General features: G+C 36.5%; 1 protein-coding gene across 2 annotated transcripts in view; it reads right to left on the bottom strand.

Moving 5' to 3' along the window:
- Nucleotides 1–26,501, bottom strand: part of PREX2 (phosphatidylinositol-3,4,5-trisphosphate dependent Rac exchange factor 2) — a 188,536-nt gene that overhangs the window by 75,693 nt on the left and 86,342 nt on the right. For both annotated transcript variants that reach the window (XM_074898856.1, XM_074898855.1), the window contains 14 exons: nt 22,137–22,240; nt 20,775–20,824; nt 20,137–20,212; nt 19,319–19,391; nt 17,963–18,105; nt 17,717–17,809; nt 16,259–16,407; nt 14,462–14,547; nt 12,179–12,315; nt 8,831–8,948; nt 7,824–8,008; nt 4,902–5,063; nt 844–1,066; nt 289–496 (listed from right to left, as the gene is read on the bottom strand). In XM_074898856.1, coding sequence (XP_074754957.1) covers nt 289–496; nt 844–1,066; nt 4,902–5,063; nt 7,824–8,008; nt 8,831–8,948; nt 12,179–12,315; nt 14,462–14,547; nt 16,259–16,407; nt 17,717–17,809; nt 17,963–18,105; nt 19,319–19,391; nt 20,137–20,212; nt 20,775–20,824; nt 22,137–22,240 — 1,807 coding nt within the window. The remainder of the gene's footprint in view (nt 1–288; nt 497–843; nt 1,067–4,901; nt 5,064–7,823; nt 8,009–8,830; nt 8,949–12,178; nt 12,316–14,461; nt 14,548–16,258; nt 16,408–17,716; nt 17,810–17,962; nt 18,106–19,318; nt 19,392–20,136; nt 20,213–20,774; nt 20,825–22,136; nt 22,241–26,501) is intronic.

The following is a 26,501-nucleotide window of genomic DNA, read 5'->3' on the forward strand; positions in this document are numbered from 1 at the left end:
TTATACCTCTGCCCTTTGTTTCCATTCCTAGAAAAATTTTAGATGGCATGTGGCCTTCTCATCTCAAAACAATTAGCATTTCCACATTCTAGAGAAAAGCTACAAACTAAAGTGGGAAAAGATGCTGGGAAAAAGAACAAAATTATTGTCTACCCTTAAATTCTTTGCTTTATTTCAATTCTATCTGAAGTCAACATTGATCCTACACTAGACAAAAAGGATACCCACACTTATCAGTATCTTCAGTGGAAAAATTAAAGGCAAATCCAGATGGTAACATTTACTTACTCGTCTATTTGACAGACACATGTTTCCACCTCTTTCAGTGCAGCTTGTAATTTGAACAGCAGTTTTTGATAGACATCTTGTGTTTCCAAATCTTCTTCTTTTAAGAGGTACCTCAGACCATGGCCCTCTTGCTGGCCAAGAGACTGTCCTGAAGGAGCAGCCATAGTAGTAATGGTATGTTGGACATAAATCATAGGATTCAGTTTACCTGGGAATAATCCAAAGAGGTGACATCATTATTTTTTTTCAAGATACATTCTGAAGTTAGTAAAATACCTAACAGACACATTGAAATATTTTCCTGCTTAAAGCTTCATGTAATTATTTTGCATTTTATTTTGCATATCAAAGTCAAGCTATTTAAGGAAAAAGTTACTGTGAAATTATGACTAGACTTTATTATATTTTTAAATAAACCTAAGTATCAAAAATAGGGGGATCTCATAAAGGCTTGTCCTTAATTTTAACATTCGGGACATAAACCTAAACCAGTTACCTTTTAAGAATCTATATCAGAAGCACTGGAAGTAGTTATTTCAAGTTCAACTGACTTACCTTGATCAGTGTTTTTATTTTCCTTTTCATGGGAAGAATGTTTTCTGCTGTCTAACTGTACACCAAAGGCACTACCAAGGGAAGTTGAGGTTTTAGGGTAAGACACTTCCATTACATTGATATGGCAATTGGTTGGACAAAAATCACTGCTGTGAAGTGGTGAAATCTTTGACTTAGCTTGTTTGAAGGTAGGCCAAGCTCTGTTTTTTAATACTCTTGAAAACTAGAAATGAGAAAGAAAAAAAGTATTTTGATTAACAGCTTTTGATGTGTCAGCACTTGGCTGACAAAACTTGTGTACCTGACTAGAAAATAAAAGTTTAAAATATTTCAGGCATTCTTGACTTCGGATGCCTTGACTCATAATTTCCATCTTTCTCTACAAGGGAAGGAAAAAGTATTTCTAATTTTATATCTTTGAGGAGTTGGTTTTTGAAGTAAATGATATTTACAAATGTAAATAGCCTTGTAACAAGGAGATAGAATTTATCTTCCTTGCAACCTAATAAAATGTTAAGTACCCTCCTGGGGAGAAAGTCTAGAAATGCTCTATGATCCAGTGCTGTACTGCACATGACATCCATAAACACCTGCTGACACAGATGTTTTCAAGTCAATGTCTTGCAAAAATTTCTGAAATTTTTGCCAAAGCTGTAATGAAGACAGAATTGAAAGTTATGAATTATCAATTTTGTATTCAGGAAGGATGAAGTCCTCCCTAATGGTTTCCTGGGCTGCACTAGGAGAGGCATTGCCAGCAGGTGGAGGGAGATGATCCTGCTCCTCTACTCAGCACTGGTGAGGCCACACCTGGAGTGCTGGGTCCAGTTCTGGGCTCCCCAGCACAAGAGAGACATGGACATACTGCAGAGAGTCCAGTGAAGGGCCGCTAAGATGGTTAAGGGACTGAAGCATCTCTTCTATGAGGAGAGGCTGAGAGAGGTGGGACTGTTCAGTGTGGAGAAGAGAAGGCTCAGGGGGATCTCATCAAGGTATTCAAATACCCGAGGAGTGGGTGCAAAGGGGATGGAGCCAGGCTCTTTCCAGTGGTGCTGAGTGACAGGACAAGAGGCAGTGGGCATGCAGTGAAACACAGGAAGTTCCCTCTGAACATCAGGAAACACTTTTTCACCGTGAGGGTGACTGAGCACTTGCACAGCTTGCCCAGAGATCTCTCTCCTTGGGGACACTCAAAAAGCCATTTGGACATAGTCCTGGGCAATCATCTCTAGGTGGCCCTGCCTGAGCAGGGGGGGTGGATAAGACCTCCAGAGGTCCCTTCCAACCTCAACCATTCTGTGATTTTGAGTGATTCTGTGAAGCTGATAAACATCAGAGCATAAAAATTGCAAACACTATTTTACAGACTTTGCTAGTCCACCACCTCTTCTCTTCCCCATGTATCAGCTCAGCAATGATGAACATTCTAATTTTTTCCCTCTGCTTTACAGTCTAATTCTAATACAGGTCTCAGCCACATCTCCTTCACTGTAACACCTGAAATTCTGTGCACATTCTTGAACAGGCTTAGAGTTGGTTTTTAAGATTAAATTTTGTCAACCCAAAATGACTAAGACTGAACTGTACTAACTTTGGACACAGAATACACCTACTTCAGAATCAGAAAAGTCATGAGCTCAAGCTCTCCCATTGGAAAAGAGACTTGTCAGTCACAATTAGGATTTTTGTCAAAATGTGTCCTTTCAGTGCAGTTTGTTGTCAGGGGAGAATTTTGTCTAGAAAAGACGTAATCAGTTCCAAGTCACTGGTATTTTAATAACCGTATCTCTCCAGTCCAAATATTGCACAGACCTATCTCAGATATGGAGCATAGCCCATGTGCAAGAACATTTTCAAAGTTAACTTGCAAAGTTCCCTTCCCTAACAAATGTCAGTACAAATTCAATCCACGAAGTTTTGACTAACACTTCAGCTGAACAAAGGTATGTCCCTTCTGAGTAGTAACAGGCTTTTGCACTGGGATTTAAATTTGTTTATTTTGGTGTCGTATTACTTCAGCCTGATGAACATCTGACTGATTAATTACATTTAAATTTTTATATCAGAACAAGATCTGGAAGGTTACAAGAAATCCAATTATGGAATTGTTTGAAGGCTGAAGAATGTACAAATAGTTAAGAAGGGCACTAAGGACATTCAATGATGAAAATGTTCCTGCAAGCAGTACATATTTCACATCTCAATCTCCCACACATCCTGCTCCAGAGAGACCAAATGCCTGGCTACAATTTAATCAGGTCATAAGTCAGGCCCAAAATTCTTTTCCTATATGTGTTGAGAAACATCTGGGATTCATGGCACTGGACTCGAGGTCTATTATGAGTGAAATGTTCTGATAATAATAATAATAATAGTAGGAACTGCAGAAATCTACAGGGTTTCTATTTATAGAATTCGAACTTTCACAGTGAAACTAGGAGCCAAGCTGGGCTCAGGCGCTCCAAAAGTCTCCTGTAACTATGGTTACCTTTACCTTGCCAAGAAAATGACATATCTATTCCTGAAATTCAATGCGTTACTAATTGTCATTAAAAGCTGTAACTGTGAAACTACTGATTTCTGAGCAGATGAACATGAAAGTGCAGGTTGTATCAGCAATATCTGCTTCTAGACAGTATAAGTACTATGAAAACTTCCCTGCAACTGTTTGTTTCATATACATCATAACACAATGAAGTTTCATTTATTGTCTTGGCCTCCTGTGAAGATACTATACCGCATGCTCAATTTTTTTGGCTACAGGAAAGGTATAAACCACCTACACGTTACTCAAACTCTTAATACACTAATATTAATGTTAAAACTAACAAATTTTGTTTTTAAAAAGATATTTTGATTTTTAATCATTTTGAAAAGGGAGATTTATAATTCAGGCAAACAATGGAGAGATAGGATGTTTGGTAATGCACTATGAGAATCCTTTTGATATCTCCTTCTGTGACTCAACTCTCTGTTTATTCCATTTGTTGTTGGAAAGCACCCTGAAAAGTCTTTGGAAAGCTGCTTTTTGGCCTTCAACCTACTGAAGCTACAGGTTTTCCTTACAGATTCCATCCTTTTTACTTGAAAACCAAAAAAACATTACCTGTTCTTTTCCATACTACTTTTAAAACTGTGTGACATTTCTACATTGAACGTCTCCTTTTTCCTTTCCTCTCCTCTCCTCTCTCAGAACAGACCAGTTTAAATGTCACAAGCCAGATCCCCACCTGAGATAAGACAGGGCACAGCCATATATTCTATATAGGCATTTTGGGCCTACTTCAAACTAGTTCCAAGCTCTGAAGATTTAGGTTGTATGGGAGATGAACCAGAAACTAGGATGAGAAACTATGTTTGCATTAACAAATTGCCAAATGGTTGATTCATTGATGCCTTCCTTAGCTAAACAACTACAGAGAAATACACTGACAGCAACTAGAGGTCATACTCTCGTTTATTTATTCATTCACATCTAACTAATTTAAAACTCAAGTGTACGAAAGTCAGCACCTCCTTTTTTATGTGCTACGATGTTTTATTAACCCAAGTTAATCTAACAGTTTACAAAGCTATTACTTTTAATAGTTATGCCAGAAAAAGTTATACCAACTTGAAGGGCATTAAAAGATTAATAAAAGGGTAACAATTTGGTATTTAAAATTAAGATGCATTAGAAGGAAAAAAAACAATTCCACTGTTATTGTTTCATTTTTGGTTAACATCTGCAAAGTCACTAGAGTATTGGTTTAAAGCATTTACAAGAATGCTGGTCCTGTTGTGGGAAATATGCAGTTGATTGTATCTACAACTGAACACAGCAAGCAAGAAAGGATACTATCTACCCAGTGTCTAAAAAAGGGATAATAAAGAGCACAGTTTGAAAACAATTTATGCAATTACTCAGTTTAGGCATTCATGCCTCAAAATAGCTAAACTTTCAGCCGTATTTTTGTCACTGCAATAGACGCTTTGAAGAGTTACTCAAACTGTACCACATTTCCCTGTTCTACCCTTTAAAGACAAATATCACCAAGCTTAGGAGATGTTGGTCATACCTTTTTATAACTAGAGATTCTTCGGTAGATATGCTCAATTTTCTCACTGCAAATGACACTGAATTTACTTTGAAGCTCAGTGGGGATCACTTCATTTAAGGAATTGAGGCTGTTGCAATTCTGCACAAAATGTTCATCGCTTTTTGCCAGCGCTTCAAGAATCTAAGATAATAAAAACAAGAGCAGCACATTATGAAATAAGATGACTAAGATAACCCCTTACTTATCATCCCTTATAATTAAAGCTGAAAAGCCTGATAATCAGTTGCCTTTTAACATTACAGGGCAATGCTGCACAACAACAATTAATGAAACTTGTGAAGCAAAGAGGTTTCTTTAAATCTATACCCTGTGTAAGTTATACCCATAATAAGTACTTGTATTTGGCTTCTCATGACACTGTCTGATAATGGATTTACTACTAATTTCCTACTAATGTAACCATTACAGCTCCTCTGAAATACATTATCTGCTGTATTTACTTGAACAGCACATATTATGCAAAGCCGATGAATTAATTCATTACTTGTAGCCAAACTTTGGTCTGACAGTATAAGCAATACTAACACACTGAAAAAGCACACAAGAAAACTGAGTGCTATCTTCTTGTATATTTTGCATATATAAACATGGAACAGAACAAGATATACTGCCCAGCAAAGCCTGACATTTTGCTATGATGGAAACAGCACCAGCAAATGATGGTGATAGAAAACTGAAAAAAGGCATGTTGAAGAGATGAGAGTAGTATATAGCTCTTTTTTGGAGTCAGAATTACATTTCAGGCATTGAAATTGACTGTGTTATGGAGCTTGGGAGATGCCAATTGCTGGTTGGATCCAACTTGGAAGATGAGTTTGAAAAACACACCCAAAATAACTTTCTAACAAAGACACCCCAAATCTAGATTAAGGCACCTAAATAACAAAAGGCTCGCGTTTTAGTGATGCTCAGATGAGTCTGGACTAACACCACGTACAGTATTAATCCATCATGGGACTTATGTCTGTAATTCACTTCTGCTACAATTCATTATAATACTATCCACCATCAAAAACATAATATACAATTTATAAACTTGACCAAGGAGTTTAGAAAAAAATTACATTGTACTGAAATTTTGGAGTGCAAAATCTGAAGTTTTTAAGAAGTCACAGATTATAAATTACTAGATCCTGAGATAATTTTTTTCTCAGATCCCCAGAAGGATGAATTAAAGAAAGTCTTTTACTCTTCCGCTACAGTGTTTAATTACTATATTAAAACACCCCAGTCACTTTGGCACACTTTTAAGCTTCCTTTATGTCAGGTTTAAGAACGCAAATTTAAATAATTCAAGTGGGGTTTTTTGCAGCTGTACATTAAAATAAGTGCATTCAAAACCAGTATTTTTTGCAGCACAACTTTGGATACTTTCTCATTATAGTAATTAATGCAAAGATTTGCACAATGTAGGAAAGGGGTCCAGGATTACTTCATTCCCCTACTCCATATGATGCAGAACAGAGATGTTTAAAAAAAGCAAAGTAACAACAAATACACAGCACAGACAGAAAGAAGCATAAGACCCCACTGAATGCACAGAGAAGTTTATGTTTAGAGTATTTAAAACCATTTGCAGACAGTTACATTTGACGAAGTGCCACTGCAATTTTTATTCTTGCCTTTGAGTTAAGGGACCTGATTTTTATACCAGTGGACTTTCTGTAGTCTTTAGAACACTATCACTTGATATAAACTTTATATTATTCTAACATAGTCACATGACATCTCCTTATTGTTTTTTAATAATTTCTAAATATTTAATTAGCCAACCTAAACACTAAGGGTGATGACACTGCATTACTTAAGGCCAAAAATCAGTGTGCTTAAAGTACTTCTTTACTTAACTATCCCATATACAACAATGGAAAAATATTTCTTAAGCAGTTGGGAAATAATACCTTAAACACTTTATATGAAATTGTTATTACAGCAAGAATTAACATGTTTCAGAACAATGACTAGAAATATTGACTAGACCAGCTCTAGCAAATCTCGTGATGTTGATGCTAGAATTTACTCCCGTCTGTTAACCTGAACTGTGAAGTCAGGGGCAAAAAAACAGGTCCCCATGCCTCACTCATTTCAGTAAAAGATCAGTACTTTAACAGAAAAAGAAATTTGCAGCTATCAGTACACTCCCCAGAAGTTTGGCCTTTCATACCTTTATTAAGTGTACTTTGGTAGCATGTATATGTATGTGAAAAGATAAAAATAAACTTAGAAAAAGAGCTGTAGTAATAAATTATTTGCCAATCTGACCCAGACAATACCAAAGATATATAAAAATTTCATATCCCATTCATAACCATCACAGATTTTACCATTTGGAAATATTCACAGAATAAAAAGTCCAAAGTAAACTCTAAAGTGGCACTTGGCTTATTTCCTCTGTGATTTTGTCAATGTGTGCACCTGTATACACACAGCTTTATTTTACTTACAGACACAGAAAAGACAGGTGTTGTGCTACTCATTTTACTGAAACAAACTTTAAAAGTTGCATATGTAATTCTGATGAGATTAAATGACTTCTGTAAACTACAGCCTACTTTCACCAAGTTTTGACATTTCAGTGAGTTTTTGACTTTCTTTCAAGTTTTATTTGATAATTAAGAAAAAAGGGAGAGGGGCGGGAGGAACGGAAGATTTTAAAGTTCTTTAACATCTTTTCAGTTTAGAGGCTTAATTTATAACTACACCATAACTTAGTTTGCCTTGTGAGTATGCAATCATCCTCCAAAACGTCAGAGGGAGAAAGGTGACCAATTATAAATATTAAATGAAATACATATAATCCTAAGAATAAGCAAAGGACAGATGTTGCTTGGTTGGTATTAAGCAGAGGAAGAATTAATACATACAAAAATTGCTTCCTACCTTTGCAGTCAAACTGAAAAATCCCTTTGGTTCAATCATTTTTTCTAACACATGGCACTTTATTCCAGCTGTGCTGTCATACTCATAAACCACTCCATACTCCAGATGAACATTGTCAACAGTCAGACTCACATGATCTTTCTTCCCATCAATGATTGCCATGGTGTTAAATTTGTCAATTACCTCTAAAGAAAAGAACACATATCAGTTGAGGAGGGTTGGCCATTAAACAAACAAAGAAGGACATAGGCAAACATTCTAGAAACAGGTGTGCTCTGATCATACTATTTAAAAACGGCTATCAAAAATCCCAGCTACCAGCTGAAAGATTTAAAAATCAGAACACCAGTAGATGTATGGATGGAAAATACCAGATTGCTCAAGAGTCACAGTAGTCTCTCTTTACAAACAGTTATTGAAGAGAACTAATTCAATTTCATTTATAATCCAGAGACATAAAGAAGCAACAAAAAAGGGAAAACTAAGAACTTCTAAAAAAACTGGAAAAAAATTACCACAAACAGTGTCAACATTCAGAAGTGAAACCACAATATCAGCATTTACCCAGAGAACATAAATACCGTTCATGTTAACTGCCTCTTTAATTACTGTGATGCATATGACACAGCTTTATCTATGCAAGCTTGCCTGAAAATAATCTGAAGGATACCTGATGCAGCAGTGACTAATACATCTAATTTAGCCTCAAATGATTACTAGTGGTGAAAACAAATCCAAATAATTCCTAGGATTATGCATCCTATGAATCCAAACTAAACAGATTTTCCCTAAAGTGTTCACAGCTTTTTCTTGAAATGGGAAATACAGTAATTTTCAGAAAACAGCATGTTAAATTTATGTCTTTAGATTACATAAAAAAGCAAGCCCTTATGTAAAATACATTGGTCTCCTTGCTATCTCCTTTCTTAAAACAAAACCACTGCCTCTATTTTCCTTGCTACTACACCAACATTCTGAGCAACAACATGAAAACAACCATCACATACCTTCCACTTTGCAGTCAAAGGCATCTCCTCCCTCATCTCCAGAGGGCTTGGTGTTTGTTTTCTGAAGATCTTCCTGTGCACTTTCAATGCTGTTGTAAATCCACTGTATAGAATCTTGCTAAAAAACAACAAAACAAAGACAGCTAGGAAAAGCTTTGCAAGTGCAATTGATAGCAACTTATTTCACTGCTCTCAAACATGAAATAGGTGCTTTAATTCCCTGATTATTATCAGCTTTATTCCCTTTTGAGTTCCTAGTTAAAAATAGTATTTTGAAAACTACAGACAATTTTGGCTTTGTCTAAAACCATCTGAAGCATTTTGTCAACTTATTTTTTATTTCAGAGTATACTGTCATGAGACAGTATGAAATCTGTGACAGCATGACATCCATCAGTTTCATGTCTGACAAAAATAATCTAAGACATTTCAAATCAAACTGCAGGTTGAAAAATATCTGACAAGAAATTGTGAAGAAACAGAGAACTGCATTTTTGCCTTACTAAAGCAGTTGTGCTTTCACAAATCTGATGGCAAATAGTATGGAATATAACCAAGATACAGTTATGTCCAGTTAGTCTACTGCCCATTTGTCACTGGCAAGAAAAATATACACTACAGCCTTCATTACTTAGAATTGCCTTTACTGCAGTTACTTTACTAGATGTACTTTACTATTTTTCCCTGCAGATTAACAAACCTCCCAAAAAGGACAGAATCACAGGCCCCAAAAGACCAGCATCTTATGTTGACTGAGTGACACCTGAGCACCGGAATGGTGACTTGGTCATACAACCTATGAAGAAGCCACGTGTATGCCTTACATGTTGTTCTCCCCCCTCACTTACTCAGCCACATGCCCATCACATTGTTGTGGAAGGGCCTATCAATTACAGTATCTCCAGACTACTCTTCTCTTCCCCTCACACTTCAAAGGAAGCTTGACAGTCAGTTAATCACTCCCTCTCCAACAGCTACAGTGGAATAAATGACACTATTATGACTAATCTGAATTCACAGACTTTAAAAAGAAGTTTGTGGAAGAATTCAAAGTTAAGCAAGGACAGCAAACTGAATTTTACAATTTTCACGCAAAATGCCAAGTACATCAGATTATGCTTTGCTAATATACAATATTATATAACAATTATACAAGAAAGCTGCTATCTTTACCCCATTAATCACAGATAACTAATTTTTTGTATGATTAACATACTATTTCTCTCTCGGTTTCTTAGATTTATTCAAGCCTTACTTTTCACTCAATGGCACTGAAATATTTTACACAGAAAACTTAACTTTCAGAGCTCTCTATTGATTGTTGGAAGACATCTGTGCACAAGCTGATCAAAAGAGACACCTCTGAAACCCATGCTTCTTTGAAAGCATACCTGAAAGCTTGCTGCTTATTTATGGAGTCATACAGGTTTGTTTGCCAGCATTAAGACTGCCATGCAAGTCACTAATAGGATATTTACACTATGTCAAAGGGTCCCTTCATTATTTGAACTTAATATGCCTAATGGAAGGACTAACTACATAAACTGGAATTCCCTCTTTCAAAAGTTAACACAAGATATAACGCAGTATGATTTGGAGCAATGTTCTTTCCGAAAGAGGAAACAGAGGCACAAACTAAGCATAAATCCATCACATCATGATTAGTATCACTGCAGAGACTGTAACTCCATGAAGTAAAATCTGCTTTCAATTTTCTTTATCCAGACAACACAGGAAGAATATAAACGTTGTCCAGCAAAAGTTACAGTTATTCACACTGCAAAAATCTGAAATGAAACTTCACACTCCAGACAAGCAGAAAGACTCCTCACCCTCTGAAGTGGAATATACAGGAAACGGAAAAAGATCCTATTTCAATTATGCGATTGCCAACCACAGAAGAGACTGCAGTATTTGTGTTAATTAAATGACAGGCTAATGCACTGTACTTCTAAAAGAAGAGAAATCTATAGTCATCTTCCAAATAATTAAAAACCCAAATTTCTGAACAGAAAAAGTTTAGTTGCCTTGACACCAGTGGGAATACTGCCATTTACTTCAGTCTAGACAGTTCTCTCATAGCATTTGTTAGCACCACATCCTAAATGAAGTTTTTCTTCTCACTCTGGGGGATTTCACTTATTTGTGATTTGCTGAATTATGATCAGCTACTTTTTAAGATCGAATAAATACTGTGTATAGGAAAAACAGTTATGTACTCTAACATATGACACAAGTGGATGAAAAAACCAGAGTATCTTTGCATGTCAAGGCATTAATGCCAGCCATCATTAATCAATCCCTTTTGATTGTCACTAATCTCTAGAGGAACTTTGCAGTTATACACAGAGAGAACACACCTGCTATAAAGAATTTGATTTCTTTTATTCTAGACAGTTTTTCTACAAAGCACCTTCTCTTTACTAGAGCACATCTTCCTTTAAAGAACAGGTGAGCTTGATCTTGATATGCTATGTAACAACCGATTCTATATTAAGAGTTTAAATAGAAATGTCCAGACAAACATTTTCATAAAGACTGTATTTGCATGACACAGTTCTAATTAACTCTTATAATTCTTATATCTATGCAGTAGGTGTGGGAGAAGGATTTCACTCGATTTTAATTGGATTTTTCTTCCCAATTAACATGCACTTGGAAGAGTCTGTGAAGTTAATTAATGATACTAGTTAACAGTTTATTAAAAATTTGCATGGAAAATTACATTATAGAATCCAGCTGGTATTGGTTTTATTCCTTAAATTTGTTTTCTTTTCTCCTGAACTAATGTAAAAAAGATAACAAAACCTGAATACTTATATTTAAAAATTTGAAATTTTGAGTGCTTGAATATATAGTTTATTCCCAAGATTGGAATGCAATGGGAATACTGACTTTTATAGATGGAATATGTGCTTCTATGTGCTGAAGTGTTACAAAATTCTGGTAAAAAATCAGCTTTTTGCACTGCATTCTCCTGATGCTGAGAAGGCAACAAGCTGTGTAAATCCCTCCTAACCATGATGAGAATATACCTCATAATGTTTTCTGCATAGAACTGAAAAAACACTTGAAATAATCCTTTAAAAATACCATATAAAATATTACCTATAGGCTTAGATTTTTTTCAGTGCAGAAATTAAATAGACCTTGAACATCAGCAATATATTGAGCAATCTTCGGCTTTTATAATTCAACTGGTTTCTCTTCACTTTTATTCACCACTCCTTTCCCCTCATCCCACTCAAACACAACAGATATGTAGACAGAGATATACACACCACACTGTTTACTTTGTTCAAAATAAACTTTAGAAGAAAATCTGCAAGGGAACCAAATGAGACGTACCTGCATTGGCCGCCTGTACTTCCTGCATGCCGTGACATGAGCAATAACACTTGCATGAGTCTCTTTGCTGACATTAATTCCATTCACTTTGATTATGCATTGGCCAGGGTGGAGACCTGCCGCAGCTGCCACTGTACCTATTTAAAAAAACCCACAGATTTAACAGACTTATTTTCCTACACATCCCCTTTAAAGCCTCATATTTTAATTAGAATCTGCTCTCACCGATTCCTACATCCTTCCCCTGACCACAGGATGCTTCTGCAGTCAGCTGGACTCCAAGAAAATGGAGCTCCCCAGTAGATGATATCACAAAAAGAGACCAGACTATACTCTAAAGGCTCTTTTATAAAACAAATGTTCATTAGTAACATGAAAATGTGGGAAATTTGTCTTAAAGGATTTTAGAAGGATAGAAAGGCTCTAGCTTGAAACTCACCAATTATAAAACTTAGACCACTTTGATTCTGAATTCTTTTAAATGCCCCAAGCTTATGAACTTCTTGACTACTTCAGGTGTCTCTATTTCACATAAAGAATAGAAGCTTTCTGACAATTCATAAAGAAGTATCAGACCATACTAGAGTTTCTTGTTAAACATGAAGTGAAATATCCAAATCCAAAGACATTTCCAAGGGTCTTGTTCTTATTCTAATCTTTTTATCAATGCAATTATAACAGAGTGCTTTACAGCAGAAATCAAAATATCCAAAGATAATCAAGTAGGAGATCTCAAATGTAATTATCTTGGGGTTAAAAAACCAAAAACAAAAGAAAAGGTTCTTGCTGATCAACATAAAACATACGGTTCAGTTTTCACAATGGAATAACCACCTTGGGAAAATCTTCTATCCACTGAATAGGTACTACAAAAACAGCAGCTGTCTCCATGTCTTTTCATTGTGACTCAATCCCATTCCTGAAAGACAGCCTGCTGGAGTATGAACTTAGTTCCAGCTACCTGAACATTCACCTCTTTATGTCTCTCTTGATACTGCTACAATGGTGTCAGGGAAGTCAGAATCTATTGCCTAGAGACTGCAAGGCTGAGGTGCAGAAGCTAGCTGCTATGCAAGAAAATGCGAGACTGAATTTGCAGGGCTGACAAACAGAAAAGCTATGTCATGACATGTCAGATGAGTATATCTGACAAGGAAATAACTTAAAGAATATACCTGAATTTCCCTCATTTTAGGTACTATTACATTAGATAATAGCTGCATTTTAAATCTAGTATCAAAGGAAGTCTTTGAAAATACAAGCTATTGCAATCTCCCCCTCAAAAGGATTTAAAAATAAACATTTAAATAGTCCTTATTAAATATCTAAAAAAAAAAAAAAACCTCTCCAAAAACACTAAGGTCCCAATTCAGCAAAGTATTTAAGCATATGCTTAAAATCTTTCAGGTTTAGCAAACCACACAAGCAAGCACTTACATACTGTTGAGGCTAATTGGAATAAAGTATGTGCTTAATGAATAAGGATAGGCAGTTGAATTGAGATCCAGGTGCAGAAATAATTATCACATCAGCTAAACAGTCTGTAGTTTATTAGAATTTCTCTCAAAAATATAATTTCTGGCACCACAGCCTAGAAAAAACGTCATCGAGCTCTGTTGGCTACTTTGCAGATCAATTTAAATTCCTCAATTACAAGGGGGGCGGGGAGGACACAATTGCCCCACAACAGCTTAATATACAGCGTTAGTTGGCTCTACAATTAACATCATGCAACAGCAACAAAGAATGCTTCAACTTCTTTGATTGCCAATGCACCAGTCAGGAGTTAAGGATGGCAAGCATTTGACAATCACATCACAAAATGGACAAAACAGTATTAGAGGAAACATCTGCAATTACAAAGACAGACTAGGTCACTAGCACCCTTGAAAAGATTTGTGAAAAATGCAATTTCTGTAAAATGTCTTCAGAACATTGTAGAACCACATGGACACCTAATAAATTAACACTCACAAAGTGAGTGGTTCCCAACACTCATTCACTGGAGAAGGTGATTTTGCATCCATCAGCTTGCTTAGTCTGTGAAGAATGTCTGGCCTTAACCTAATTTTCCTACATTCACATAAATACATACATACAAAAAAGGTCAGAAAAACTACCCAAAGCATACAGAGTATAGGAACACAAACTAATCTTCCTTGGTTTTATTTAACATTGTTACTTTCATGGGAACAAATGGAACAAATTTTGATTTATTTCAGCCACACCATTTAGATAGTAAATGTATATTTATCGCTATTGTTGACAGCTCTTACGGCTTACCTCTCCCAACAGCATGGACAACTGATGGGCCAAAGCCCCGGATTTGGAATCCAAGTCCATCTGCAGAGTCAGGAATCTTCACTGTCCTGATATAAATGAAGATTCAATGCGAATGTAGCAAAAGGCAGTATTTTGTTATTCAAGAAAAAAGTGGACAGCAATAAGTAGGTTACAAGGGTAACTCCACACTTTCCTTCAATGCACAGTTTCAGATTCAGCCACATACATATTCCAGATACTTTGGATACTGAAAGTTGAGATACTGAAACCAATCAGAGGAAGGTAATACTATTTTGCAGGGAAATTCAATGTGCCAATTACGACCACAGCACCCCCATAGGTTTAAAATTCCTCCCAAAGGGACAGTGATTTGGATAAGTTGCTACAGCACAGCAACACTAAAGCCATGGGCAGCCAGGCAGTCTCTCAGCCAAGAGGACAGAGCCTGGGAACCACAGATCATGACAGGCCTTGTCAGATGAGCTGCAAAAGACTGCAGAGACTAGATCAGTATGACAATTTGTTAACATCTAAGTATCTACTCGGTGAGTTTTATTGAAAAAATACTTTGTTGCACTTTTTTTTGAGCAGCTATGCAAAGTAGTGAGTTTTGTAAAGCAAGAATCTCCTACTACTGTTCATGTAACTTGTAAGCACACTGTCCTATGCTCCCACTTGGTCTAAGTGCAACAGTGATAAACCTACTGACAAACATAACCAACAAAAACACAGTTCTGAGAATCAAAATTCACATCTACTCCTTAAAATGAAGCCCTGAGCTTGCCAAAAGTAAGCTAACATATCCACATGATATCAGCTCAGGTTCCAGAAAAAGCAACACAGCTGCATTAGCCCTTATCAGAGCTAGTTAGGTCATGCATAACAGTGCAGTGATTTAACTTTGCAGCCTTTACTTCCAGAGCCAGCTCCATTATTATTTAAGGGATCTTTGCCCTGAGCTCCATTTGCCAGTGCAAAAGCAGACAAATTCAACTGATGCTGAAAAGTGATTTTAAAATACATTTGGACTGTAATAAACTTGATTTACAGGTAGTTGTAAATAATACCATTGCATCATTTCTTGTACATTCATTTTTTTCTGGTATAAATAATGTTTAGCATTTGGAGATGGTTATCAGCAGAGCTGAGATCCAAAACCCACTGAAGTCTATACATTTTTCAAAAGCATTAGAATATTCTTGAGATTAATAAATTTTCATTTGAAATATTTTCGTAAGTGTAGCATCATTCAGCGTACTTATCAACTAGGGTGGACACAATCTATACAGTTTCATTCCAAATATGCTTTGTGAACATGCTAACGAGCTATGAAAGACCATCACTGGCAGTTTAGGCTAAGAATTTAGGAGAGAAACATCTCTTCTGCCAACACAGTTGTGTTAGCAGCAGCTCCTGACAAAAAAACAGGCAGCACTGAGAAACAAATTCTTCAAATCCTCTGAACTCCTCATTCACTAGATCATCTCTGTCAACCCTGAAATTCACCCACATTTTCACTACCAAGTTGTGTCAGAAATCACACCAAGATCTGCATTAAAGGAAGGCCAAGATATGCCTTTTTTGCTTGCTACAACACTATCATCAACTGGTCTGGGGAATTATTTTTTGGTCATTTTTGTTTGTTTGGGGGGGGGTGGGGGGGGGGTGAGTATCAGTACAGACTGGCATCTTTATGTCACATTTCTTTAGAGCAATGCTGTCTGAAGTTCCACTGGTCTTTTACAAATCACTCCAGCTGCAGTTTGTAAAAAATCCCCTAAAGGAATGACAACTTACTCCCGTGGTTTAGTGCTCACAAGAACCCGCAGGGGCTTTCTGCTGTTTAAACATGCTTTCAGAAAGCAATCCACTTCACTGAAGGGTCGCAGAAAAACCAGGTCACCGTTAATGGCAAAGATCTTTTTCCCAACTTCCAAGCCTGCCATCTAGAAAACAATAACAGTTGTGTATATGTTTGCCTTGTAACCACCTACACTATGTTTTCTTCTGCTGGTATGCAACCCCAATAGGAATGACACACACATTTCGTTTACATTCTTTATGTCTTCTTCACATACCACTCACAAAAGACACCACAAAATGCTTCTAGAACTGGTAAAATTCACATGAAGGGACAGTAAACACTCATTCTGAAGAGACCTAAATACAAGACCTAGTCTTAATCAAGATTTTATGACAGTATTACAATATCATTTAATATCTGTAATAATTTCACTGAGCCAGCTTATTTCTTTTATGACGTTACTTAATTTGTCCATCCATCATTCTCCAAAGGAACTAAAGCTTCTTTTCATAAGGAAAGAGCTGATTAATGTTTTAGTAAGTGAATATTTATAAAGTTCAGAACAAAACAATGTCCTTAAATGTTTCATGGCCTTTGAGCCAAAGGTATGGCAAGCCAAATTGTATAGTTTTTAAACTCTGGTCTAACAAGAAAGGAACCATAGCCAGTTGGATGGCAGGAGTACCCAGAGAGGCTCAGGGCACAAGCTAAGCCTGGTAGCACCGAGATCATGACAGAACCTGACTGCTAGATATCACCCTGGATATAGCTCTGTGGCTGTATTATATTATTGATTTACAATTTCTTAATTATTTCTTACTTTCTAATATCTTAAATTTCAATTCCACCATGAGATTTAGAAAGACTTGAAATCCAGGTCTAATTTTTTTCTCTCATGGAAGAGACTCTTTTTTTATCTATACATGTATAGAGACTCCCATACAGTTCAGCAGAATATGAATTTACCCAAAAAGCGTCTAAAGCAATACTAACAAACAAAAAGGCTGTCATTTACTCATTCAGATTCTCAAATTCTAGACTTTAACCAAAGCTTGATATATCCTTTATTATGAAATATATCATGTGCAACTCACAGATGCTAGCTTTCTTTATACTCATTTCATATTCTACCAAAAATGTTTATTCCACTCATGATTGATGTCATCACTGGAATATTATAAAATGTATAAAAATAAAATTATAACTTTTATATCACTCAATATGAAAATCTACCTGAGCAGAAAATTAGTGTTGATAATGGTCAGAGCAATATTTTAAACAAAAAAAAAAAACCCAAAGAAAAAAGGAAAAAAAAGAAAAAGATTCATAACCACAGTTTTCTTGGAAAGTTGTCATTGTTAACTTCTACTACTACAGATTTTCCTAACTGATGTATAAAACATACGCATCAAATTAATAAACCAGAGAAGATAATTTGTAAAACTTGATACCTCAGCATTTGATCCTTTCTCCACCACTTTAATAATTGGCACCTTATTTTTATCTTCTAAACCAAAACCATAGGTGCCTTCGTTAGATTTAATCTGAAAAATAAAATTGTTCAAAACAGTGTTCAGAAAAGCATTAAAAAGAGATAAAGTATATCTCCATTAAACAACATTACACAGGGCTAATTTATTGTTGCTACAACCAATTTTTTTACTCATCAAAGCATACAATCACCGGGTTTCACTCACCAGTAATGACTTGGCTATGACATTTTCCACAACTTTCAGATCATGTTTCATGAGTCTGTGCTTCATATTTGACCCTTCCATTTCTTCATCCGCATAAAAACGGAACAGCAGTGGTTCATCTTTAAATTCGCTTTTCTCTAACACTGCATGATACAAAACCACATATATTAATCCTTTTATTCTTTTGAACTTCTGAATACCATGTCTTTCATGAATCATAAGATGCTGAACATGTGCACACATATTAAATGCTAGCAAAATTTTTGAGTGTGAATCTTGGGAAATCTTAACTTGTAACACAAACAATTATTTTTATTTGGATTCATTACAGGCAGGTATCAGTAAGGTCATTTTCAACTACAGCATCTGGATTCCACAAAGCTGAGGAAGACACATTAGCCTGAAATGATTTTAGTGAAAACGTCAAGCACGGGGTTTTTTTATGAAGGGGATTTAAAAACATGATTTTGAAAAGTTCTGCTGGACAGCCACTGGACATGCTCATCAACTTCTGACACTCCCCAAGTGGTGAAGCATGCCAGGTTCAGTACTAGAAATGGGTTTGGTGGGGACGTGGAAGCAACTAAAACAGTAGACAGATGCTTGTTTAAAAGTCAAAGGAAAAAGAATGAGTAGTGCCACGGAAGAATTTAATTCTCTCTCCTTCTCTAAACAAGCTGATGATAAAAAAATTCTTCCTCTCTTCATTTCAGTAAATGACCTACTGTTTCAATCCTCTCACTGAAATCTCTCCTCTGATGGGATGAAATGCGACCTTGTTCACCTCGGTTTTGGTACTGCACATATCTCTGCTCTCTTCTCCTTCTCTGTCTGCTGATGACCTTATGATTCTCTCATTTTTCTACAGTCCACTTTCTCCTATTGTCACAACTTCACTTCTTTAAAGTCATGGTCCTCCATATTCATTCCCCCAAACTGTCTCCTTTCTTTCCTACATACTTCCTAAATTTTTATTGTCTCATCTGTGCAAACATGTATTATCTGCTTCAGAATTTTCTTTTGAAGTGGCGAATAAAACTTCCTCCCGTAAATCCTTTAGAGGATGAATTCCTCAGTGCATGCTATAAAACTGCCTGAAAATAATTTTCAGGGTATACAACAGCTATTTTTTTCTTGAAAATTGTGGCATACGTCTCTTCAGCAATACAGTAATTTTCAGGGTATACAATAGCTATTTTTTTCTTGAAAATTGTGGCATACGTCTCTTCAGCAATACAGTAAAACAAATTCCTATCCCTTCTGTAATATCTTTACCAGCCCCTGCATTTCCTTCCAGTTATGTAAATAGAATTAAACAAAAGGTAAGCATAGCTTGTACAGAATGTATTTACTTACCATGGTGCATAAACCCATTATCACAAAGAGCTACACCGAATATCATAGCCTCCTCCCTTGTCCGGCAATCCCCCTGTTAAACCATAGCATATTTTTTTAATGTATTTTCATATAGCAGCAAAATAGATTCTACACACAATGGTGTAACATCACAGGGATGGTAACGGTTGTAGATTATATTTACCACCACCACCTTTATGTATACATTTATAGCATACATATAAAACAGTATACCCATGTTTATCATAGAATCGCTTGGGTTGGAAGGCACCTTTGTACCTCTTTATAGTTACAAATAAATAGGTAAACATTTCAGTAACACTTCATTCTCCATACAAATTTAACATAATAGAATCTAAAAGTGCTGAAGTTTTTAACTTTTATTTTATAAAACTGATGCATGTTGACTGAGAGACCAGGATACCCTGTTCTTGTTCCTAGTTCAAAATAAAACAGGACTGATGACAGCAAATTGGTAGTGACTTTTATCCATGTAGTTACTAATCTAGAGTTTTTCAGAGCCTATCCATTTCATTTTAAGCCATGAACAATGTTACATGCTGAATCACAAAGCTAAGTCTCATTAAAACATTTAAAGTTCAATTGCCAATAAAGAAGATAAGCACAAAAGGGATGAACAGCATGGCTGCTGATGGCTGATTTCTGTTACTTTACCAGTTTAAGAGGATTACACTTACACAGGCCGTTCTAATAACCCTTACACAAAGTGTTTGCATGTTATTCTGCTTAATACATCAGTACCTTTCACATTAGAATTTAAATGCATAACATACATAAATCCAAAGGTGTATACTTGCCTGTGCAATCAACCAGTCTATGAGTTTGTTAGCCATGACCACAGATTTGTAGGTTCTCAAGTGATAATCTTTATCTCTGTACAAAAGAAAACAAGACAATTTTTAAAAATAAAACAAAACCTCAAAAAAGTCCAACAGAAAAAAAACCTTGTATTTTACAAGCAAGTTAGTACAACCATGAACTGAGCATTTTGTAATGGTTTAGAAGTTACCTCTGGAGTAAAAAGGCAAGTCAACCTTTTCAGTGTAGATATAAAGGAGGAGGCTGACCATATCTTAGTTGGGCAATAATGTCACTGGAGTATAAAGGCAGCTGTTTTGTTACAGCTGGGACTCTCCAAATGAGGTAATGGAGTGTTAGTAAAGGAGTGTATTAACATACACAGTGAGCATATAAGCATATCTATCAGGACCTAGAAGGCTCTAAAAGTCTGTAAAAAAAGGTCATGTTGAAGGGAGTTTGCAGTCATTTAATGATTCAGTTATGCTTTTTGTCTTGATAACCCTTTAATCTTGTTTGATTACTCCCAAGAGACCAATCTAGAAAGGATGGGTTAGAGTCCTACATTCAACCACAGTATCTTCAGATTATATACTTCTTCTAAATGACTCTCTAAGGATTTCCCAATTGGACTCACCTAATTACTGGGGTAAACAGACTGTGAAGGCGACAGTATAGTCGTACACCCTATTAAAGAGAAAGATGAGGTTAGTTACCCACATGTTGACACCATAAGAGGAACGGACACAGTAAAGAAGCTTGTATGTTCTAAATGCACTTCATTTAGATAGCAAAAAAGTCTGAACAAATTTCTGTGTATTTTCACATGCTGAAACATTATTTCCAGAGAACAGTATTGATGAATAAATTATGAGAATCTAGCTTCACTGGATGCATGCAAAAAGGATTAGCTCTAAGGTAGCATTACAAAAATTCTGAAGGTATAGTACTTCGAAAGAAAAGTACACAAAACCTGAAAGATAAAGCAATGTTTCCATGCATTAGGGTTTTCCCAGTCACTGGTTGCTATTCTATGCATAAAGGGAGCAATTAAAGTAAAAACCACTGCATTCGATTATATGCATCAATACTTTACTTACAAATTGAAATTATAACTAACCAATAAACTTTATAAAAATAAAGTTTTAAAAAATTCAAAGATTTGAAATCTTTTCAAGTAAAAACAAAAAATAAAACATTTGGAGGAGTTTAAAAAACTACCATCAGAAAATTTTATTTTTATTAGTATTCCTTAGGAGACTATCAAAAACCAATTACGTTTATAACATGCAAGAACCATGTATAACAATTAAACGTTATTGTCAAATTACATTCCATCCTACTTTGCTGTGCCTGGTAGTTCAGTACTGAAGATTCTTCTAGATATACTTTATGTTAAAAAATGCCAGCAGATAAGTGAATGACACTGCAATGTAATACCCAAATGCTGACATTTTCTACCATGTCAATGTCATGAAAAATTTGAATATTACTGAGTGTAAAAGCAACTTCGTTCAATCATTTTGTTATGCTCATTAGTGTAGATGGATAGCACTACCTATCTTGAGTTTAAACATCTGACTGACTGCAGATTTACTGCCTTGTTAAGGCATTGATAAAAGACACTCAGTTTTAAGAGAAAATTAAAACCTGTTATCTATGTATAGCTTCATATCTATTAAAATGGACTGAAAAATACAACAGACCGAAACACCAGCTTCAGAATCACCGAGAAGCACAGGCAATGAAAACTGGATATAAAACCATTAAATAACAAAAGAACCTAAAAAATAACAAATTTTGATTTTGTATTTAAAATGTATAACAAGCTAACATCTTCCCTTACAAATGGAAACAGAATTCGATTCACATGACTATAAAGACAGGCAAATATGAGGGAATGTTGTTTATCCTAGCATAATATTTTACTTTTTTTTTCACGCAGAACCTCCGTTTCTGATGTGTTCTTCCTAATAATACCAGCTATTCTATTCTGTACCTTAGAGATCACATCCTGCATCTCATTTCTGGGGTAGTATGTTCCATCATCATAGCGGAATCTGTACAGCATGTGTTCGGGTTTGAATTGGTGCTTATCTGTAACTAAAATGAAAAAGAAATCATGTATTGTTAGGTGACTTGCTGAAGAAATAAACAGGAGAAAAGAGGGCCAGCATAATTTCATCTAATATCAGCCCATTACACAGCCATAGGTAGATTTCAGAAAGGAAAGGCAGGAAGCCCAGTTAGATCATCTGTCCTAAATTCCTTTATTTCACTGGTGACAGTATTTTTCACAATGTTTAAGTAGTCCACAAGAAGCCAAACAACTACAAATCACAGAGAAAAGAATAAGCAAGACAAACAGGCAGGGAACAGCCTGCAAAAATAGGCACTCAAATCTTTCTAGTCTTCAGCACTTTTGCAAATCTTATCAACCAAACAGCTTCTTTTGCAACTATTCATATTATTGTTCCACTTCTAATTCTTGCTGAGGCCAGTCTCAAACAAGTCAGTAAAGTTACGAAACCCTCCACAACATATCTGACCAGTCTTGCATGGGAAGGAAAGGGCGAGGGAACGTTTTCCTCTATACATAGCCAGCTGAAGGTCTGAAGTGTGAGAGACCAGCAATCATTATGAAAGTGTGGATATTCCATTTCCCCAAAGACCCATGAAAAAGTAATTTAATGGGTGGATTTCCAGAGTTTCACAAGATTCCAACAACACACCTCACAACTTCAAGTGTTTTGTCAAAATAGTCATATCATATGAAAGAAAACTTCTCCTGGAAATGGTACTACAGCAAGTCTTTCTGAAAAGCAGCTGATTAATTTGATGGCTGAGGACAGCACTAGTCACTAGCATCATCCTAGCATAACTGTCTTCTATTAACTACTGTTTCACTTGTAGATGTAAGCTTCAATTTTGAAACTATATTTGCGTGTCACCAACTGATAAAAGAGGGTACTGCAATGTCTTCATTGATCAGAGTAACGGGCCTGTGCTAGGTATTTCTTCTATGTGTGCCTTCCTATACCAAGTAATTAAACTATCATACATTATTCTCTTCAAAAAATCTAGTTAGACATCATAAACCTTGTATAGTAAGGTGCCTTCTGTCTACATTGTTTCTCATGCCCCTTCAAGCTCTTCAGTATCTTCACACATCATCAGATACACAGACATGAAAACTGGACTTCGTATATTAAGTGGCTTCACCAATGTCATATGCAAGAACAATATAACTACTCCACCTGTATTTGATATATCTACTAATAGTAAAGCCCATGACACTACTCCAACTGCCTTGAACTGATGGTTCATGCTAAGGTGATTATCCAAAACAACCCTTAAGCTCTTTTACATATCATTGCTTCTCAATACACCAGATACAGACTACAAAATTTTCAAATAAAATGCCTAGTATAAGTATCTACATGAATTTTACTGGACTGTGTCCATTTAACTCAGAAAATAGGTATCTTCTAGTTCTGTAATTGAAAAATATAATCCTACTGTTGAAGAAAAAAATATATTCCACTAGATTAACATACATTATTAAGAATTTTTAAAACCAGGAACTACAGATAATAAACCAACACCAGAACAGTATTGCCTGAGGCCAAATTACTCCTCACAGTTACAGAGATGTGCTGGGACAGAACCAGAACTATGAAGCACCTTTCTTTCTTGCATGCCCATGACAAACAGAGAAGGCTATGCTCTCCAAGGAACACAAGCACTGCTCGGTCTTTGCAGTCCCTATTTACACATAGTGCACAAGAAACTAAGGGAGCAGGTTCATAGAGCTGGCACATCCTGGGTTTCAAAAACTTAAAGCTGATAAAATGCTGCAATACCACTAAAATCATAGAAACAGAATCACAGAATGGTTTGGGTTGGAAAGGACCTTAAAGACAATCTAGTTCCAGCTCCCCCTGCCATGGGCAGGGACACCTTCCACTAGACCAGGCTGCTCAAAGCCCCATCCAGCCTGGCCTTGAATACCTCCGAGGAGGGGGCATCCACAGGTTCTCTGGGCAACCTATTCCAGTATCTCACTGCCCTCATAGTAAAGAATTTCTTATCTCGAATCTAAATCTACCCTCTCTCAGTTTAAAACCATTACCCCTCAACCTATCACTACACTCACTGATAACAGTCTCTCCCCACCTTTCCAGTAGGCCCCCTTTAAGTACTGGAAGGCTGCTATAAGATCTCCCTGAAGCCTTCTCTTCTCCAAACTGAACAACCCCAACTCACTCAGCCTGTCCTCATAAGGGAGGTGCTCCAGCACCCTGATGATCTTCCTGGCCTCTAGACCCACTTGAGCAGGTCCATGTCCTTCTTATACTGGGGGCCCCAGAGCTGGACACAAAACTGCAGGTGGAGTCTCACAAGAGTGGAGCAGAGGGGGAGAATCACCTCCCTCAACCTGCTGGCCACACTTGTCTTGATTCAGCCCAGGATATGGTTGGCTTTCTGGGCTGCAAGCGCACGTTGCAAGCGCACATTGCTAGCGCATAGTCACTTTTCTATGCATTACTACTCCCAAGTCCTTCTCCTCAGGGCTGCTCCATTCATCATCCAGCCCGTATTTGTGCATGGGGTTGCCCTGACCCATGTGCAGGACCTTGCACTTGGCCTTGTTGAATTTCATGAGATTCACACAGACACACCTCTCAAGCCTGTCAAGGACCCTCAGATGGCATCTCTTCCTTCCAGCATGTCAAACTCACCACACAGCTTGGTGTCATCGACAAACTTTCTAAGGGTACACTCAATCCATGTCACCAACAAAGATGTTAATTGCTGGCCCCAACACCAACCTCTGCGGAAAGCAGCTCATCACTGCTTTTCACTTGGACATTGAGCCGTTGACAGCAACACTCTGAGTGCAACGATCCAGATAATTCCTTATCCACCGAGTGGTCCATCCATCAAATCCATGTCTCCCCAATTTAGAGGCACGGATGTCATGCAGGACAGTGTCAAGAGCTTTGCATAAATACAGAGCATCAAGTTGTTTTGTGTGTCATTCACAACAATATTCCCATATTTTGTGTTGAGATAAATATTTATATGGCACACACTAAGAAAAGGGAACTGATCCAGGTTTAAACTGGTGTCTTCTTTTGTTTTTTGTCAGGGTAGTTTTGACTCAGATCAGTACACCAGCCCAGTAAACTGCACAGCCACCTAAACGCCTAGTAATTTTAAAACTATCTGATATTCACATTATTTTTGTAACTACAAAACTCCTTACTGCCTTGAGAGGAAGCCTCCACCCCTAATCAGCAGTAGTGAGTGACTGGAAAAATTATCTCAGCCTACTGGCTGATATAAGTAATTTCAAATATTAGAGAATGCCACCAGGGGGATTTTAAAAAGCAACATACAAACAGATATTTCTCTTTTGCAAAACTGGAGGAAAAAAAATAACAACAAGAAAAACACCTAACTTTTCTGCTTGCAAGAGTTCACGCACCAGGAAGTAAAACAATGCCCATCACAACATGGGTCTGACATTGCCAGAATGAAGCCCAGCACAGTGAAAATAATGGCCAGCATAGTGAATATACAAAGTCTAACAAAGCCCTCTACGACATTTGCAATGTGAATAACAACCAAACTTTCTTTCTCCCTTGCTCCCTCTGAGAAAACAGATGGTTCATTCAACTTTATTTTAAGAATTCTATTTTCACAGAACCACAGCTGGATCCACTATTCAAAGTAGCATGTCTGGCTCACATTTCTATGCTCTAATATAATTACCCTTTTATCTCATGAAATTACATAATATTCATTTAACTCTGTATAGAGAAAGTCTACGAGTATATTTTGGATATAAATTACAAGATCAGGAGAAGACTCTTTGGTAACAGAATTATTCCATTGAAAACAATTCTCTGTGTGTAGTAAACATAATAGCATCCGACATTTGAATGATGGTGGAGGAAAATCACGTAGACTGACATTAAAAAATTAAAGACTACATGACTACTGATGAATAATATTTTTCCTCCTACTCTGACTGTGTTCAAAATGCACACAGCTAAGTGGCACTCTGTTACTACCGCTTTCTTTCCAGTCAAGGACACTGAAAACATCATGGCAAAGTACTCAAAAAGTATGTATTAAATTAATTGCTGGCTGAAGTACAGAAGTATTAAAATGTATATTATCAATGATTCCATCTAAATTTACACCCTGGATCTATACTGCAACAGTAGCTAACTTCACAACTGTTACACTATTAGGGTATTTTTTTAAGTGACTGTACCTATCATAAGCCAACCATGCCTTCAAAAGCAGAAGTTTGTCCAGTTTGCTTATATGGTCCTGTTGAACTATACCTTGT

The sequence above is a fragment of the Athene noctua genome, chromosome 2 (genome assembly GCF_965140245.1).
Source record: "Athene noctua chromosome 2, bAthNoc1.hap1.1, whole genome shotgun sequence".
NCBI lineage: Eukaryota > Metazoa > Chordata > Aves > Strigiformes > Strigidae > Athene > Athene noctua.